This window comes from Phalacrocorax aristotelis, chromosome W (assembly GCF_949628215.1).
Source record: "Phalacrocorax aristotelis chromosome W, bGulAri2.1, whole genome shotgun sequence".
Taxonomy (NCBI): Eukaryota; Metazoa; Chordata; class Aves; order Suliformes; family Phalacrocoracidae; genus Phalacrocorax; species Phalacrocorax aristotelis.
Genome location: NC_134310.1, coordinates 17,187,872 through 17,204,443, shown reverse-complemented (window position 1 = coordinate 17,204,443; position 16,572 = coordinate 17,187,872). Strand labels below are relative to the sequence as shown.

The 16,572-nt window shown below is 40.0% G+C and overlaps 1 protein-coding gene across 1 annotated transcript in view; it reads right to left on the bottom strand.

The window, feature by feature from the left end:
* The window catches only part of LOC142049884 (protein mono-ADP-ribosyltransferase PARP8-like), a 192,896-nt gene that overhangs the window by 32,611 nt on the left and 143,713 nt on the right, over nt 1-16,572 (bottom strand). Inside the window, 7 exon segments of the mRNA XM_075078047.1 lie at nt 1,681-1,776; nt 1,878-1,931; nt 3,901-4,465; nt 7,178-7,303; nt 9,024-9,090; nt 12,066-12,156; nt 13,218-13,278. Coding sequence (XP_074934148.1) covers nt 1,681-1,776; nt 1,878-1,931; nt 3,901-4,465; nt 7,178-7,303; nt 9,024-9,090; nt 12,066-12,156; nt 13,218-13,278 — 1,060 coding nt within the window.

Sequence of the window (16,572 nt, the reverse complement as noted above, 5' to 3'; positions counted from 1 at the left end):
GTGTTTAGCTGCCTGCAGGGTTAAACCACAACAGCAGCAAACATGTTTGCACTTTCCTCTGTTTTGAAGCACTGACAAACTCTCAAATGGATGGCTAAAATGAATCCTCTTTAAGCTGAAGGCAGAGAAAAGTAATTTTGAGGGATTTTGATCTCTAAGGTGGAAAAGCAAGAATAATTACGATTTTTTAATTTAGAGCAGATGACTTTCCATTCTGTTTTCTTTTAATAGTTCATCATGTGATCAGGAATAAATCCTACTGTTTGCTTTTTCCTATGGACAACAGATAAAACCCAATAATTTATATAATTGTTATCTAAACTTTGCTTATTATTCAATTTGTCTTATCTCAACCTGTCACAGGTAATATGCATAGCAGTGCATTCAAAGACAAGGAACAACAAGGAACTGGTGCCTTTTCTATAGGCTTCTAATCAGAGTTTGCTTGCTGATAAATCTGGCAGAAAAACATGTTTTTAAAAGGTAGATATGAGCTTGAAGAGGCAAATAAACACCTGATAGGAGTTTCAAAAGTACAGAGGTTTAACCATGACTTAAAAAGGTCTTAACTGAATTTTGCAAAACCTATTAGCAGCCTATTTACATACCCTGCCTGCAGTCAGAATGCCTGACTGTGGTGCCACTGAGTGTCATGGGGGATGATGCTGAGGTGACTTCTGCTACCATGTAAGCAATAACCTTCCTGAACTTAGTTCCATGGAACTATCATAGATGATGTCTGCTTCATCTTATGTGCAGTTGCTCACCACACTGTGGAGAAATTGGCAGATGAGGTGACAGACCATTCACACACTGATATTAAACAGTTTTCCATGGATTTAATCTTTTAAGGTTACTCAGGTTTCCATAGGATACAGGACAGGTGAAACAAGAAGGATTCTGAACTGCAAGGTCAGGCCTAAAGGTAAGAATTTTATTCTCCTATATAATCTTTTACAAAGCTGCACTGATCCAGTAGCTCCAGGCAGGGTGTATCTTTCATGACCAATATTGTTCTTTTTTACTATGCATTTGCCAGCAGCATTGCAAATTGCAAAATGCCTGGTTCCCAGTTATACAGGAATGAAAGGAAGGAAGAGCTGGCCAGCCCTTGGGCATACTGAACCACAACAGTGCCCCTGGACTAGGTCACTGCTAGATCAGACACTTCACAGAGCATCTCCTTCTACTGCCTTTTTTATCACATTATGGGTTCATTCCAGTGACCCATGAGCAAAAGCGTCAGAAGAACTTCATGACCTTGTAGCGTTAACACCTCTGTATCTGAATACTCTGGTCATGGCTTGATAGGAGCTGAAGAACTGATGTGACCCTAAGCTTTTTAAATTGTGTCACAGGACAGGGAAAGCACTCTAATGCATTTCCTCTAGCTTATCTGGTTATGACTACTCTAGCACAATAGTGTTCAGTGAAATACAACTCTCCTTTATGTTTCTATGATTATTATACAAGCCTGCTTTCCATCTCCCTTGCTTGCAATATTTTTTTCAAATTTACAGTAAAATCTAGTTAATATGCATTATGTTTTTGCTTCTTAAAAGGATATTAGGATGAAACACACCTGAAATAATTCAATATTTTTATAACAGGTTTGTATTGTCCATTGCTATTTAAGGCATTAGAAAATGCATTGTTTATCTCAGCAAGTACACCACTTACCCTCAGCATAGGGCCATTCTGGAACACATGGGGTTCGTCACAAACTACACAGTATTCATTCAATACTGGTATCCGTTGCTCAGCAAATTCAATAGTCTGAGAACATTGAAAATTAGAAAAACATCATCTACTTAAAAATAATTAAGTCGTCTTATGCTCCACAGTGTTTCATAAATGGGTAAGATATGACATCCTACCTGCACAAGAAAGCCACGGTTGTGTAACAGAATGCATTTTGCACCATAATTTTGCTGCAAGGAAAAAGTTCAGGCAACTTCAGTGTTGGTAGACTAATTATAAGGAAATGGTAAAACATTTGTATTTTTTGTGTGCAAATATGTTAAACAATATTTGCATCTAAAAAGATCTCTCATTTACATAAACCAACCATTACAAATAATCATTCCTTTTACTGTTTGTGTGGGGTAGATTTTTAGCATTTCTTTTTAGTTCTTAGATCTGATGAGGTTTTGTATCTCAGCATACCAAAACCTTTAATCTCAAATGGAAACACCAGTGCCTTCACTCCATTCTAATAAACTGGCATTTGGTAACTTCCTTTAAATTAACTGTGTATTGTCTGTCCAAATATGGACTATATGCTTAGGCTTGAGTGACTAATGTAACTCTCAGAACAGCTGAAAAATCTTTTTCTTTTATATATTTACTAAGATCTCACTTCTGTGAGCACCATGCTGACAGACCTCTGTGCTCAGATTCTTTCTGTCTTTTTATTTTAATGTACAACAAATACATTAGAAGGAACTTTTGTTATAGGAGTCAGTAAGGTACAAAATTCCCTCTGGGCTGGTATATCTCAATCAACCCCTGTTCTGAATAAGAGTCCATTTACAGCTTTTTTGTTTGTTTGTTTATAGTCTTATTTCCTTTCATTCCTCTAACTGCTTATTTGGGAAACTTTTCCCTTTTTTTCTCCTGGGAAATAATCCTCCTAATTGTATTCGTATATGAGATTCAAATATTTAAGATGAGAACTGAAGAGAAATTAGGGTCCTGATTCACTGCTTCCACATTCCACTGACTTCAAATTGCAGTTAGTCACCCAGGTTACCCACATGCAGGTGCCTGCATGTAAAATGTGACATAGACTCTTGATGCCCTTCTGCTAACATCAGTCAAACTGCATGTGACCATGTATGTGATGATTTTCCCTCAAAGTAAATGCATTATAGCAATAAATTACTGGTAGTTTTTACAGACTGTCAAGCAGGGCTTGCATTTTTTCCATATCAGCTGATAACATCAGTAATGAAACCACTTAGTCAACTCTTCATTATCTTATCAAAATCAATGAGACATTTTATATTAAAGTCAGGAGAGAAAAGTCTGCTAAGTTAAGACATCCTTTGCTGATTCAGAAAAAAATGAATGTCTGAACTGTGAGAAGTAAAAAGTCTATTGGCTCACCTTAAATTAATTTTGCTGTGCACATTACAGGAACCAACCACACAGCATGTATATAAATGATTTTATGATAGTATATCACTGCTTTTAGATTTGAGTATAGCTCACAGCTTAGTTTACTAATTTACCATGAGACATAACACACACAGTGTAACTTCATTATTCAGAATACACTATTTTGAATATACGTATGGTATTTCAAGCAAGAATCAGCTTTTGCACACTGAGAACATCAAGATACTGCCAGGCTAAAGGAGTGGAGAGAACTGTCTCCTAAGTGCCTCTCCCCAAGTCTAACACAGAAAACAGAGCAGTGCCTTGAAAGAGCACAAACAGACCCACTCTTTCCTCTAAAGTATAAAAGCTATCTTTTAAGAGGCAGAGGCAGAAGAATGACTTTTGAGAGCTCTTTCTTAAATTTAAGAATATGTGCTACCCTTTGTTTTCCCAATTGATCCTATCACTGGGGAAAGAAAGGGGGCCACAATGGGCCTAATTCCTTCCCCAACTTCCGGCTGCCACCAACACATTTGAAGGTTAAACCTTTCACAAAGCACAAATGTGCAAGAGGTGAGCTAAATCATTACTGCATTCCTTCCAGTATGATGATGATGATCACAGCTGAAAAGACCAGAAGGAGAGGTGACTTGGCACCTGAACGAGTCAATGGACGGCTGCTTCCCCCATGAAGCAAATGGGGAAATGAGAAAAGTATTAATGCCTTTGCATAATAAGCATAATAGTACATTTGGAAAATAATAGGAGGAAAATGAGCAGAATAAAATTATTACGCACAGCAGCTTGTGAAGGTGATGGTGAAGATGGTGTTAAGATACCAATAAGCCCTGAGGTAAGAGAGAGACTCCTGTCCTCTGCTATAGTGGACTCCTTGAAAGGCTCTATTTTGGATGATTTAGAAGCATTGAAATAAGTCTTGCTGAGTAACTTGTGATTCTTCAATCCATCCAGTTCTTCCATTCTAAGATTACTGGAGTAGGACCTGCTTAAAAGTTTGTGGGGCTTCAAGGTGCTGTTGTGCTCACATCGAGGGTCCCCAGAACATGACCTACTAAATAGCTTATGGGGCTTTAAAGTGATGCAGTCCTCCTGCTTGACAGCTGCATAGCAAGAACGGTTCAACACTTTGTGCGATTTAATAGCTATTGTCTGTTCAGCCCTAGGGTCATTTGATAATGAGTGGCCAAAGGTTTTGAAAGATTTTGTGGCACACACATCTTCTGCCTTAACTGTGTTAGAGTAAGTCCTTCTCAGTAGTTTGTGAGTTTTGGAGATCCCATCCTGTTCTGACTTTAGTTTTGATTTATTTTTACCACAGCCAGGTGGAGGATAACTTGGCGACCTTAAAAATATAGAAAGGGAAGACATAGTTAGAGAATAATCAGTCTTGTGAAAATGAAACAAGTAAATCCAGACATATGTACAAATTTTTAAGTGCCACCTGTCTTTATGTATTTGACTAGTGATAAACACAGCCCAACATAAAAAAAAAAAAGACCAATTGTATGTAGGACTAATTTCCCAATACCAAATGGACATCTTATTCCTATCTATACACAAACCCATCTATTGAGAAGATGACTAATACTTAAGACGAGTTAAAGCTATATCCTTACAGCTCTTTGTAAAGGTCCTGTCATGGTTTTAGCTGGGATAGAGTTAATTTTCTTCACTGCAGCTGGCATAGTGCTGTGCTTTGAACTTAGCATGAAAACAATGTTGAGATAACACACGTGTTTTGGTTGTTGCTGGGTAGTGCTTGCACTAGTCAAGGACTCTTCTAGCTTCCCATGCTCTGCCAGGTGCACAAGAAGCCGGGAGGGGAGGGGGCACAGCTAAGAGAGCTGATTCAACCTGGCCAAAGGGATATTCCATATCATGTAATGTCATGCCCAGTATGTTAACTGGGAGGAGCTGGACGGGGGGGGTAGGGAAGCAATCGCGGCTCAGGGACAGGCAGCGTCGGTTGGCAGGTGGTGAGCAGCTGTATCGTTTGTGTTTCTGTATTTTTTCCTTTTCCATTTTATTATATTATCATTATTGTCATTATTATCATAATCATTATTATTATAATTATTATTTTATTGTAATTATTAAACTGTTCTTATCTCAACCCACAAGTTCTTTTGCTCTTCCGATTCTCTCCCCCATCCCACAGGGGTGGGGGGAGTGAGCGAGTGGCTGCGTGGTGTTTAGTTGCTGACTGAGGCTGAACCACAACAGGTCCCTTTGTCTCTAAACAAACCATTTATTCAAGAGATTAGCTTTGAAATGAAACCCACATATTTCATACAAGATTATATCACATTTTTCTTATCAAAATCTATCTTTCCTATGTAATCATCATGGCATAATCCCATTAAAGTTATTGTCTTTTGGACACAGCATAACAAATTCTATGTCCAGATCCAATGGAAGTTGTAATGAGCAGTGATACTTGCTTTAATTCAGCTGAAATGAACATTATTTTTTTTAAATCCAAATAATCTGGGTGCTTTGTGGAAGACAATTTCATGCTCTTCTCTCCTGTTTTAGACAAATTCTAGCTCTGTAACACTAGAAATGAGAATGCGAGGGACCTACATTATGAATGCAGAAAGTAAAGAACAAAATGGTTTTATTAAACAACATTCACATGAACTGTCACATTTCTATAAGGTTCATGTTTACCTGTCCTTGCAAAGAAAGAACCGGTATCAGGTATGCTGAATTTTTTTTCTACATTTTACAAGCAACCCCAATCTTTGGAGTATTTTTGGGCTTTGATCAAAAAGAAAAAAGTGAAACCCCAAGGGGAGAGGCTGACAGGTTTCACCACCCTGTTAGCAAGTGGTGACAGTGGAAATTGCATATGAAGGTTGTTGACTCACTGTTGCAGTTGGCTCATCACCACCCTTGGGCAGACAGAAGGTAGGAATGGTGCTCTAGGGAGAGAGAGAGGGTCCCTGTGTTTGGTTTGAGCAGTCTTTGGACAGGCACCGCAGCAGCAGCCAAATCAAGAGGAGAAAGATCAGGCTGGCTTTTATATGCCCTTTCTGAATAAAACCAAACCCCAAGTTACAGCCTGCACTAGGCAACGGTGTGTGGCATGGTAGGGAATGGGTAAGCGTTCTACATAAAATACCATCTTCCTCTTCTACCTTTGAAAAGACAAATAATCTTTTGTTATCTTTGACATTCCTCCCTTCTTCAATGTGAGTGATCACTGTATTGCTTCTCTTTTTTATACATGGAATTTAGAATGGTAAAATTAATCAAAAAAAGGGAATGTTCAAAGAAGCATTCAATTCAAATGTACAGAAGGGGTGATCTGTCAACCCTTCATAAGCAGGAAAACACACTAGAGTAAATAGTCACATTCTTGAAAGAGGTAAAATCAGAGCCTGATTTTATAGACACTTTTTAAAGAGTATGAGTAACTGGAAGAAGTCATAATGAATTCAAATGAACTATTCACAAACTTCTTATGTTTTTAATGCCTTTCTTCTTTGAAATTCTGTGCTTGCATTTCAGAAGTGGTGAACATGCATGTACTCCAACAGTGGAGAGGGGTGGGTGCTCAGCAGCTCTAAAGATCAGTCTTTCATTAATGACCATACTAGTTTTAAAAATTAAAAATATACACAGCTGTGGAAAGAACATCTAGACAACCACAACATTTTTAATATGTATATATAAATATATTTAATATCTATAATATATATATTTAATATATATATTCTTGCTATTCAAGTAACAGTCAAATGCTACCAAGCTAGTAAAGATACAAATACAACCAAGGTAAGTAATATAAAATGAATTATTTCCAATCCTAGATTAATCATGGCTGTTTCAGAGAGCAGGGCACTGAAATGCTCTGCCTTCAAATAGTCTTAGAAGTTGCAAGAGTACCCAGTTCACTTTTGACGTCATGCAAGGCAAGGACTGGAAACCCATGAGATAAGATATAAATAGAGCACTTTTCTGTGGAGAAAAGTCAGCATTTCACCTTGTGAAGTCTGCTGTGGATTTTTAACAGGATATGATGGTAACAGCTCATTTTCCTTGCTATTACCTGTGCAATGTAGAAAAGATGTGCAGAGGGGATTTCACCTTTTTGTTAGACACCTTCTTATTGTGCATACAGTTAGATTTCTCTTTGCTCTTCTTCCACTGTTGTGTAACAAATGTCTGCATGATTCTGCAAATTAAAAAAGAAAAATTTTCTTATCCTAGCCAAGACATACTCTCTTTAATACTAGGGTCTCTCAGTTCACCATGTAGGTGACATGATGCAATGTCCTCAGACAGAGTTTCTCTGTCACATATGTGGACTGACAATTGGGTGCTTCAGCTCCTCAAAAATACTTTTTTTTCCCTGCATAAAACTAATTCACATGGAACTCTTATTGAGAATACAATCTGTGTAAACAACTACTGCAAGACTTCTATAATTATGCCTCTCATGGAGATCTAGAGACAAACTGATTCAAAGGCATTCTATCCAACTATAGGCATCTGTCTCTCAAGTGACTACAGAGGTAGGCTACAGCATCCACGCTGCTCAAGTAGGAACATATTCTCCTAAAGCACAAACATGAAGGTAGGGATGTTGAATATTACGCTACCCAAAGGGATTTACAGAGAAGACAGAGCCATATGATTCCCCGAGATGCACAGCAAAAGGCAGTGGTCACAACTCATAGCAAGTGAAGCTAAAAATCATAAAGGCTATAAAGAAAAGACATCCACAGAAGACTGGTTAAGTACAACAGGTTGCCCACAAAGGCCCAAGATTTTCACAGCTCAGCTGCCTGAGGCCCTGAAGTGAACTAATCTAACTTTGAAGTCAGCCTTACTTGAAGCAGGACGGTGCACTAGGTGACCTCCAGCAGTCCCTTCTAAGCCAAATTACTCTGTTACTCTAATCTAACAGTGGGGGGTCTATGAGTGATAAAGTCAAAGTGGAAGTTGTTATGGACTATATAAAAATTTTATTGACTCTTCAAAGATGAATATCCTGTTGCTCACAGCCATGAGGGGCCACAGAGTTCATAGGTATGCTGACTTCAGCTCAACTGTGAATTAAGCAGATATGTACCTGAAAATGTCTTATGGGAACCTTTGGTAATTACCCAATGCACAAATCTGAGACACTGTAAATACTGAAATGTTTTAAGAGACTTTTCATGCTTGGGGAGCTTTTATTTTTTTTTCTTCAAAGTCATATACCATAGAGATTTTAATAACATTGCTTCATTTGTATGATTACGAAAATGCTGCACTGAATGTCTTTAAACACCAAACAGCAAAAGATTTTTTTCCTTAAGGGATTCTTACCATTGTAAGGGTCAGATATTTATGCCTATATTCTTGTCACTTTATTACACATACAAAAGCATATGTGAAAAGAAGACTCAGCAAAATGTTATTAAATTGAATAGTACTATGAACACATGAAACTCCTAATTTTTTCAAGTATTCTTCCCTCTTGTCCTACAAAACATGGATGACCTAACTACTGTGGTACATCCTAGAGGCCACCATGAAAGCATAGCCCCCTTAGGGTATGCATGATGCTAAAAATGATTGCTGCTCCAGAGGCTTCACAATCTAAGCAAAAACGTGAAACTGAACACTCCTAGCTACAGTCTTTCTGAACTTTTGTAGCTTTCTTCCTAAATAGCAGTAAAGTGACAGAAAACCCTGGCAGGCAGCACAAATCAAGTTCTCTCCAACAACTGTCAAAACTGAACTTAAAAAGGCAAAATCTGTTATTTTTTATTTAAAGAAAAACAAGTTCAAAATACTTTGATCCAACTAACCTGACAACCCGTGAATTTTATCCTACTTGACATGGTCTGGGAACGGAGAGCTTAATATTTACTTAAAAACAGGAGTTTACACTTTTCCAGACTTACTTTTTCAGCTGATGTCCCAGCCCAAATCTTTCCTTAGTAGAGATCTGAAATACATCCACAGTTGGCACTATGGAAAAAGGAGATATTGTTGATATATGAACTTAAAGCAATAATCAAGAACTCATGACCATACAAGTCACATTTAAGGACCCTGTTCTATCTGGACCTTTACTATAGGCAATGTCATTGAAGCAATGGTGAAAGCAGACACGTCATCTAAGTCTAGGAAGAAATGAATGGTCCTTTTTGGAATATTAGCCAATATAATTTGTAATTTTACAAATGAGTATTTTAGAAATTGAATTCCCCAAAATGTATCTCTTCCCACTAACTTTAATTACATAAATATATGTTGGGTGGGGTTTTTTTTGTTTTGTTTTGGGTTTTTTTTATATATTACAGAAGTACTAGAGAGCAGCATCATATTAAATGTATCTGGACTGGTAATTCATCTCATCTAATCTCTTAAACTTTCTTCTAAGTAAGTAGTCTTTACACACTACAGTTCCTATGACTACAAAGAAAACCTAGAGTGGAATAAACTGAATTAACTAATATCTGGGTTTTCTTTCTGAGGGTGTTTTAATACAAGATTCATAATCTAAGTGCCTGGAATTTTCCTCAAGACACGCCCTAATGTTGGTATATCCATATTCATCTGTCAGAAAATTGAAAGTGTAAGGGGTGAAAGCTGGAAATTAGCTCCTGCTATTACTAAAATCCTTTAATAACATTTACTAGATAGAAGTGACAGATGGAATCCAGCACTTGTTAAGAGAGTCTCAGGTCCTCGAGGCAGAAAAACAGCCAACACATATTACAAGCACAAATAGACTTTATATTTTGAATTACATAAGGAAGTAATGACTATAGTAAAATAAAAAGGAATGAAAACAAAAAATCCGGGGTTCATTCAAATTTCAGTAGAAAAAGAAAATCAGTATTTTAAAATCTACATTATTCTGATCACTCAGCCAGATTTTATTCAGAATGTCAGTTTATCCTTAATTTCACTTTAATAAATTAATTTTTAAAATAAAATACTATCTATATATAAAACCTGGCCATCCAATTTCACTTAGTTCAAAGCACTGTATATACCTTTTCTCTAATGTTATTGTTCAAATATAATCTGATCTTATAAAGACAAACTGATATATTTTTCAAAAGGGATAAATGATTTGATTAGGGGTATCAATGTCTTTAGATTGTCAAATTTAGAACACACGGTAGGGGGAGAATATTTTCAGTTAGAATCATCAGCAATCATAAAATCTGATTTTGATAAAATAGATCAGCAATCGTAAAACCTGACATTTAGACTACAATTGTTGTCTAAGCTCTAGAGCCAGAGGAGACAGCTCAGTACCTCCAAAGGCTGATTCATCCTAATGTAAGACAGGTTTCTAAGGCATGTGGGAGAAACTGCCCACAGGTACAATAATGAGACAAGGAATTAACTAGAAGAATGACTATCTAAAATCAGAATATTAAACAGCTACAATGTGGTATGTATACCTCCCATTGTGCTTTGGAGTATACTGCATTTCTGTTTCTTTTCTCAATGAACAGAAAGTACTATAGGAAAAAAATATGTAGCATAAAGTTATGGCCTGGTAGTCTCAAAACAACATAATTAAGGGCAAAGAGTAATACACAGAGAAAGAGTTTTGTTAACAAAAAAGATAGTGGATCTCATTGTCCTTTTCTGATAAACAAAGAAACATGAATGCAATAGCAGCTGAGCTCATAAAATCAGTAGTAGCAAAGCACTTGCCTCTGGCCCTGATCTTGCCTTTCTTGGTACTCAGGCATTCCCCCAATGTCAGCTGCAGGACTGGGAACTAAGCTTCCTGTTTTCACCTTGTCAATGATGCAGAAGATATCTTGTTGTTACTTCTCATTTCACTAGATCATTTCTTACTGCACGCTGCTTTTCATGCTTCGCCCTCTCTTATTTGCTGCACTTTTTATTTTTTAAATTACATTTTGATAGAAATATTCTGAATCCTAACACTGCTACCTGCTATGGCAAATACATATTTTAAGATCTGCATATTTACAAAAAAGATTGAAGCAATAAAATACTGACAAAAAGACCAAAGTCAAGCAAAAAAATAATGACTGATGCAATGCAATGCTTATTTGAATGAATAGGATATAGCTTATAGTTAAAACTGGCAGACAACATATCCTATAAAAATAGCTCATTGGGACATATTTTGCTAAACATATTATGACTGGAATTATCTATTCATTTTCCAGAGGCAGAATTTTCCCACAGATACAAGCCTGAACTGACAGCTTGCACTAGAAGCCTCCAAAGCCAGACAAGTTATGATCTAAATTACATACTTAGTTCTGACTTCCCATTGTAAAAATATATCTGAAGTTGACTCTTGCATATGAATGTTTCCAAATCTTCAGTCTCAGTTGATTCTTCATGAGTTTGACCATTTTTACTCTCATGAGGAAGCTTTAGTCACGTAACAACCAGAGAGTAGGATGTCAACATAACATTATAAAATTCTCATTCAAATTTAAAGATCCCCAGAGTTCACACAGTCATACAGAAATCAGAAGCTGGCAGGATAATTATCATGGCCTGATTCTTCAAAGGTGCATGAAAAAGGGCATATTAATGTGCTGCACAGATCTGTGTATGTATACCTTATCAGTGATAGCTGCATCTGTGAGATGATCCCTGATTTCCAAAATCAGGAAATCACATATTAGAAACTGTCAATCTTTATTCCTTAACCCCTGGTTCCTAGGGAAAGCAGCTGCATTTCAAAGGATATAAAGAAAACAAGTTCAAAAACTCAACCTATGAAAGTTTAAACTAGATGCCCATGCCATTATTGAGGGCCTAGCCATGCAAATATATGCAAGCATAATTTCAAACCAGTAGGACTGCTCTCAGCAGTAGATTTAAATACATGCAGGGTCAAAGATTTGGCAGTAAATGAGTATCTATCACTTAGTACATGGCTCAGACCAATACACCATACAAGGCACATGAAGAATACACAGGTGACTAACCTGGACCATTTAAATACTGTGTAAGTGAACAGTGCAATCGCACTATTATAGGCTCTGTGCGAATTACATCCCAAGCCTCAGCAATCTCTTCCTAGTTCAAGATAAAAAGAAAACAACAGGCGCCATTAGCCATCATGAGGAACTGCTGTATTTTGTCAGTCTACCTTAGGGTTGTTATAAACACCATCCATCCATTTACCCAGTTGTGGAATATCTACTCCAACTTTAAACTTGAGATTTAGGACAAAATATTGCCTGCTGATGTCTCTAAGAGCAGTGATAGACTGCTTCCAGTTCTTGAGTATGCTCATTTAAACTGAGCACAGGTTTCTACGCAACAGTACATCTGCAGCACAGGCAGACATGTTCCCATCTATCATGAGCTACTGCTTCAAAGCTGAGAAGCAAAGGAGCAAATAAAGACAGAAAGGAAACTCATCCCATAACATAGGGCAAAAGAAACGTTTGCTCCTCAAGACTGATTAAAATAATTCAAGGTATGATCAGATTTTCTTAAATTTTAGAAGAGCCTGAGAGCTTATGTGCTATGCTGACCTGAGAATATGACATAGCTGTGCAAAAGGTAATGATGCCCCTAAAAGCACTAATTTTCATTCTGCATCTAGAGGACAGGAAGTTACTGCACAGATGAGGTGAGAAAGTGTGGAGTTAATGACAGCATAACTGTTACAGAAGCCATGCTGCCAGTTGACAGCACCACTATCCTGTCTCCTTTGCCACTCAAGCCTCTCCCTAATCAGCTGAAGATGTTGAGAAGCACACAGGAAAGCTCCAGCCAAGGTCATCTTCCCCCCAGGACTCTATGAAGTGCTTTCACCTAACTAATGTCTAGGAGAGCAAAAAAAAAAGTATTATTTCATTTATATCAGTTAAAACATTTACAATTCACAAATCATGCTTGAAAGGAAATACATGTGCAGTAAATAAAAGGCTACAAAACATTCTAACATTGTGATCATAAAAGGAAAAGGAAACCTTTCCACTGAGTAGCAATCAATAATGTGACAGCCACTTATGAAGATCAAGGCTCTGAAAAAGGAATGTCTCAGTGGTTGTCTAGACAGTCTGATGTATAGCAGAATTAAATGGGTATTAATGTTCATTATGTAATCCTGTGATTAGATTACTTACATCAAGAAAGCTAACATCAATATGTAGATCAATATCTACATCATCAATGGCTCCATATTCCCTGAAAGGAAAGAATTACATTACATTAGAGTTCTTTAAGATACTCCTCAACCTAGAAGCACTTATAACAGAGAAGACATTATAAAATATAATCTTGTCTGTAAAAGCAGAATGGTGATAAAATACATATCTACAGAGACTGGATCAATATTCCCAGTGCTAGACTGTCTGCTACACTGAAACCTGTCATGGATTTGGCTGGGATAGAGTTAATTTTCTTCACTGTAGCTGGTATAGTGCTGTGTTTCGGATTTAGTATGAGAATAATATTGATAACACACTGATGTTTTAGTTCTTGCTAAGTAGTGCTTGCACTAGTCAAGGACTTTTCCAGCTTCACATGCTCTGCCAGGGGCACAAGAAGCTGGGAGGGGAGGGGGCACATCAAAGGAAAGGTGCTGCTCCAGTTTCCAGTAAGCAGTTCACCAGACAGAGGAGTAGAAGCACTGATTTTATTTCTGACCTTAATAGAGGGACTACTGATTTGCATTTATAGTAAGTGAGTTGCGAATGCCACGATCGGGACTAGAGGGGCCCTGCCTCCAGCCAGGTGGAGGAAAGGGACAACTGGGTTTACTGGACTGTGTGGAGCCAATGGCCTGGCACATCAGACCCACAAGAGTATAAGGATTTAGTAGACACTGGTGCACAGTGCACCTTAATGCCATCAAATTAGGGGCAAGAACCCATCAGCATTGCTGGAGTGGCAGGGGGATCCCAAGAGCTAACTGTATTGGAGGCCGAAGTGAGCCTCACTGGGAATGAGTGGCAGAAGCACCCCATTGTGACTGGCCCAGAGGCTCCGTGCATGCTTGGCATAGACTACCTCAGGAGAGGGTATTTCAAGGACCCAAAAGGGTACAGGTGGGCTTTTGGTGTAGCTGCCTTGGAGACGGAGAGAATTAAACAGCTGTCTACCTTGCCTGGTCTCTCGAAGGAACCTTCTGTTTTGGGGTTGCAGGGGGTCAAAGGAGACGATTGCTACTGCAACAGTGCACTGGCAGCAATATCGAAACAACTGAATCTCCCTGATTCCCATCCATGAGCTCATTTGTCGACTGGAGAGCTAAGGAGTGATCAGCAAGACCCGCTCACCCTTTAACAATCCCATATGGCCAGTCCGGAAGTCTAATGGAGAGTGGAGACTAACAGTAGACTATTGTTGACTGAATGAAGTCACTCCACCGTTGAGTGCTGCTGTGGCGGACATGCTGGGACTTCAATACTAACTGGAGTCAAAGGCAGCCAAGTGGTATGCCACAACTGATAGTGATAATGCATTCTTCTCAATCCCTCTGGCAGCAGAGTGCAGGCCTGTGCTGGTTTTGGCTGAGAAGGGGTTAATTCTCCTCACTGTGGGGGTCGGCTACCTTTCCAGCTTCCCGCGCTCTGCCGCGTGGCGGGGGGGCTGGGAGGGGCAGGGCCGTGGTGGGGGCGGCTGACCCCGACTGGCCAATGGCAGGTTCATTCCATACCATGTGACACCATGACCAGTATATTGAGGGGGGGCAGTGGCAGCGGCAGCGCGGGGGGGGGCGGCGCGGCGTCGGGTGGCTGCGGTGCGGGCGGTTTGTTTCGGCGGTTCGTTCCTCCTCTCCTCTCCTCTCCTCTCCTCTCCTCTCCTCTCCTCTCCTCTCCTCTCCTCTCCTCTCCTCTCCTCTCCTCTCCTCTCCTCTCCTCTCCTCTCCTCTCCTCTCCTCTCCTCTCCTCTCCTCTCCTCTCCTCTCCTCTCCTCTCCTCTCCTCTCCTCTCCTCTCCTCTCCTCTCCTCTCCTCTCCTCTCCTCTCCTCTCCTCTCCTCTCCTCTCCTCTCCTCTCCTCTCCTCTCCTCTCCTCTCCCCTCCCCTCCCCTCCCCTCCCCTCCCCTCCCCTCCCCTCCCCTCCCCTCCCCTCCCCTCCCCTCCCCTCCCCTCCCCTCCCCTCCCCTCCCCTCTCCTCTCCTCTCCTCTCCTCTCCTCTCCTCTCCCCGGGGCTTTGCGCCTCTCGTTGTTCTCCTTTACATTACATTTCTATTGTTGTTTCTTTTAATTTTAATTATTAAACTCTTCTTATCCCAACCCACGAGCGTTACCCTTCTGATTCTCTCCCCCATCTACCGGTGGGGGAGTGAGCGAGCGACTGTGTGGGGCTGAGCTGCCGGCTAAACCACGACAAGGCCGCAGTTTGCTTTCACTTGGAGGGGCATCCAGTACACCTGGAATTGACTGCCCCAGGGGTGGAAACACTGCCCTACCATTTCTCATGAACTGATTCAGATGGCACTGGAACAGGGTGGAGCTCCCGAACACCTTCAATACATTGATGACATCATCGTGTGGGGCAACACAGCAGAAGATATTTTTGAAAAAGGGAAGAAAATAGTCCAAATCCTTCTGAAGGCCGGTTTTGTCATAAAACCAAGTAAGGTGAAGGGACCTGCACGAGAAATCCAGTTCTTAGGAATCAAATGGCAAGATGGACGTCGTCAGATCCCAATGGATGTGATCAACAAAATAGCAGCCATGTCTCCACCAACTAGCAAAATGGAAACACAAGCTTTTTTAGGTGTTGTGGGTTTTTGGAGAATGCATATTCCACACTACAGTCTGATCGTGAGCCCTCTCTATCAAGTGACCTAGGAGTAGAATGATTTCAAATGGGGCCCTGAGCAACGACAAGCCTTTGATCAAATTAAACAGGAGATAGTTCATGCAGTAGCTCTTGGGCCAGTCCGGGCAGGACAAGATGTAAAAAATGTGCTCTACGCTGCAGCCGGGGAGAATGGCCCTACCTGGAGCCTCTGGCAGAAAGCACATGGGGAGACCCGGGGTCGACCCCTAGGTTTTTGGAGTCGGGGATACAGAGGGTCTGAAGCCCGCTATACTCCAACTGAAAAAGAGATATTGGCAGCATATGAAGGGGCTCCAGCTGCTTCAGAAGTGGTTGGTACTGAGGCACAGCTGCTCCTGGCACCCCGATTGCCAGTGCTGTGCTGGATGTTCAACACACCATGCAACTGATGCTACATGGAGTAAATGGGTTCAACTGGTAACCCAATGGGCTCGAATAGGAGACCCCAGTCGCCCAGGAATCTTGGAAGTGATTATGGACTGGCCAGAAGGCAAAGATTTTGGATTATCACCAGAGGAGGAGGTGACACGTGCTGAAGAAGCCCCACTGTATAACAAACTGCCAGAAAATGAGAAGCAATATGCCCTGTTCACTGATGGGTCCTGTCCTCTTGTCAGAGAGCATTGGAAATGGAAGGCTGCTGTATGGAGTCCTATATGACAAGTTGCAGAACCTCTTTGTAAATA